The sequence below is a fragment of the Coffea arabica genome, chromosome 9e (assembly GCF_036785885.1).
Source record: "Coffea arabica cultivar ET-39 chromosome 9e, Coffea Arabica ET-39 HiFi, whole genome shotgun sequence".
NCBI lineage: Eukaryota > Viridiplantae > Streptophyta > Magnoliopsida > Gentianales > Rubiaceae > Coffea > Coffea arabica.
This window is the reverse complement of record NC_092327.1, coordinates 38,330,713-38,333,161: the sequence shown is the minus strand read 5'-3', so window position 1 is coordinate 38,333,161 and position 2,449 is coordinate 38,330,713. Positions and strand designations below refer to the sequence as shown.

Below are 2,449 nucleotides of genomic sequence, written 5' to 3'. Positions count from 1 at the left end.
TGTAGCTCAATTTGGATAATTTTGGAATCCTATTAATAAATTCCATGCAGCTCAATTTCGATAATTTTGGAATCCTATTAATACAACGATCCCATTAGTTTAGCATATTGTTAATCACTTTACTGCGAAGAACTATAAGCTCTAAAGATTTCAAATTACTATTCAAAGTTGCAAACCATTGACCATCAGGAGATCCACCCGCGTTGGAAAAATCCATCCTATATCTACTATTCTAATTAACCATTTTTAGTTAATATAAGGTTGATGTTTTGACCAGAATAAGAGATCAAGAACGAAGAGATGGTGGGATAGAGAAAAGGAAGAAAGGTAACCGAAGTTATAGCCACAACTGTACCACAACACTCGAGCCTCTTATGAACCACAAATATAAATTTTACTAATTAACGGTGCCAAACTCCTTGTCACCACTATAAAAAGGCTACAAATATAGTTAAGATTACACTATTTAGATAAAGCAAACGCAAATAGTGGGAAAGAAAAAAGAAAAAAAAGAAGAGCAAAAGATGGCAAGGGCATTAGACATCACATTGTTGTGTTCATGGTTGTTCTTTACATGCATTGTCCAGGCCCAAACTGGACCTATTGATGTCACTCAACTTGGCGCAAAATCTGATGGCAGAGCTGACATGAGCCGGGTAATTAATCTTAATCTTAATGCAGAAGCTACATACATCAAAATCGAGTTGGTTGATTGATCAGTTCACCAGAATTTAAAGAAAAGTTCGTGATTTGTCGAAAGCTTTGTTCCCATTGAAATAAACAATTGGGCTCTAAAAGATTTGTCATTGTTGCAGGTTTTGGCAGATGCTTGGAAACAAGCATGTAAATCTACAACAGCATCTACAATTTTGATTCCAAAGGGCACATTTTTATTAAAAGAAGCGAGCCTTGTAGGTCCTTGCAAAGCACCCATTAAGATTCAAATACAAGGCACCATCAAAGCACCTGAAAATCCTGCACAAATAAGCAAGGATAAGGAATGGATAACAATTATGTACGTTAACCAATTGACACTCTCTGGAGGTGGTACCTTGGATGGCCAAGGAGCCAAAGCTTGGACCCAAAATGAATGTCGTGTAAAAACCGAATGCAGCAAACTTCCAAATGTGAGCCAGCTTTTACAACATTGAATACACACCTATGAATGTTTTGCCAATGATACATGGGTTCAATTAGTAATCTGATTGTTGTGCTTTTTTTAATTTGAAATTGCAGACTTTGAGCTTGAATTTCGTCAACAATACTGTCATCCGCGGCCTAACTTCTTTGAACAGCAAACTGTTTCATGTGAATATTTTTGCATGCAACAATGTAACATTCCAACACTTCACAATCACAGCACCTGGAGACAGTCCCAACACTGATGGGATTCACATTGGACATTCCACTGGAATAGTCATCACAGATTCAAACATAGGAACTGGGGACGATTGCATCTCAATTGGTGATGGTGCCAAACAAGTTAACATAAGCAAAGTAACATGTGGACCTGGCCATGGAATCAGTGTTGGAAGTCTTGGAAGGTATGACAATGAACTACCTGTTGAAGGTATCTTTGTTAGCAACTGCACCATCTCCGGTACTTTAAATGGTGTAAGAGTAAAGAGCTGGCCAGCTTCTAAACGTGGCAGTGCCACCAATATGCACTTTGAAGGTATTATCATGCGAAATGTCAGCAATCCAGTGATCATTGATCAAGAATATTGCCCAAACAACCAATGCACAAACACTGTAAGTTAAAAAACATGCATGCAAAGACAATCAAATTCTAAAGTGCATTTCTTTTCGAGCTAATTTTTTTCTCCTCATTGTTTTGATTTACAGGCCCCATCAAGAGTTAAGATTGCTCAGGTCAGCTTCAAGCACATCACTGGCACTTCAGCAACACCAGCTGCTGTGACTCTTCTTTGCAGCAAGGGTATTCCATGCGAGGGTGTAGAGGTTGCTAACATTGACTTGGCATACAATGGAAATCAAGGGACTGTGTCAAGCAAATGTGCCAATGTGAAGCCAGTTCTGAGTGGCAAGTTGAACCCTCCTATCTGCGCCAATGCTATCATTCCTGCTCAGGCTGCTTAAATTTCTGCAAGTGTAGGAACGAGCTTGAAATTTTTTTTTCTCCTTCTTTTTTCTTTCCCCATATCCGACAAATAGATTTCAGGTCTTATTATTTTTTGAATCCATTCAAGAAGTAATTTTGTTAGATGAATCCATACTCTGTATGAAAATATCATTAGTTTTGATACTTTTGAAAACAAATAAAATATTGTCTCAATTTTTACCATATCCTAATACCCTTCATCTTATAATTATGTTTGTTGTTTCTCAATTAATTGTATCAATAGTTTCAAAGATGAAATTGTCCATTACAAACAGGAAACTTAACTTGTAATGGTCATTAAATTACCACGTTCCCAACTAAAAGTTT

General features: G+C 37.2%; 1 protein-coding gene across 1 annotated transcript; it reads left to right on the top strand.

The window, feature by feature from the left end:
- Nucleotides 1-494: 494 nt before the first annotated feature.
- On the top strand, nucleotides 495-2,234 carry LOC113710653 (polygalacturonase-like). Its single transcript, XM_027233772.2, has 4 exons — nucleotides 495-656; nucleotides 816-1,127; nucleotides 1,237-1,752; nucleotides 1,846-2,234. Exons 1-4 carry the CDS (start codon nucleotides 525-527, stop codon nucleotides 2,098-2,100), a joined length of 1,215 nt encoding a protein of 404 aa, XP_027089573.1. The 5' UTR covers nucleotides 495-524; the 3' UTR covers nucleotides 2,101-2,234.
- The last annotated feature ends 215 nt before the right edge of the window (nucleotides 2,235-2,449 follow it).

What these genes read in the sequence shown, in the direction of transcription:
- LOC113710653 (XM_027233772.2), top strand. Translation starts at nt 525, where the DNA reads ATGGCAAGGGCATTAGACATCACATTGTTGTGTTCATGGTTGTTCTTT. An exon ending in GCAGAGCTGACATGAGCCGG is followed by an intron (nt 657 to 815) that starts GTAATTAATCTT and finishes TCATTGTTGCAG; the next exon opens with GTTTTGGCAGATGCTTGGAA. An exon ending in AATGCAGCAAACTTCCAAAT is followed by an intron (nt 1,128 to 1,236) that starts GTGAGCCAGCTT and finishes TTGAAATTGCAG; the next exon opens with ACTTTGAGCTTGAATTTCGT.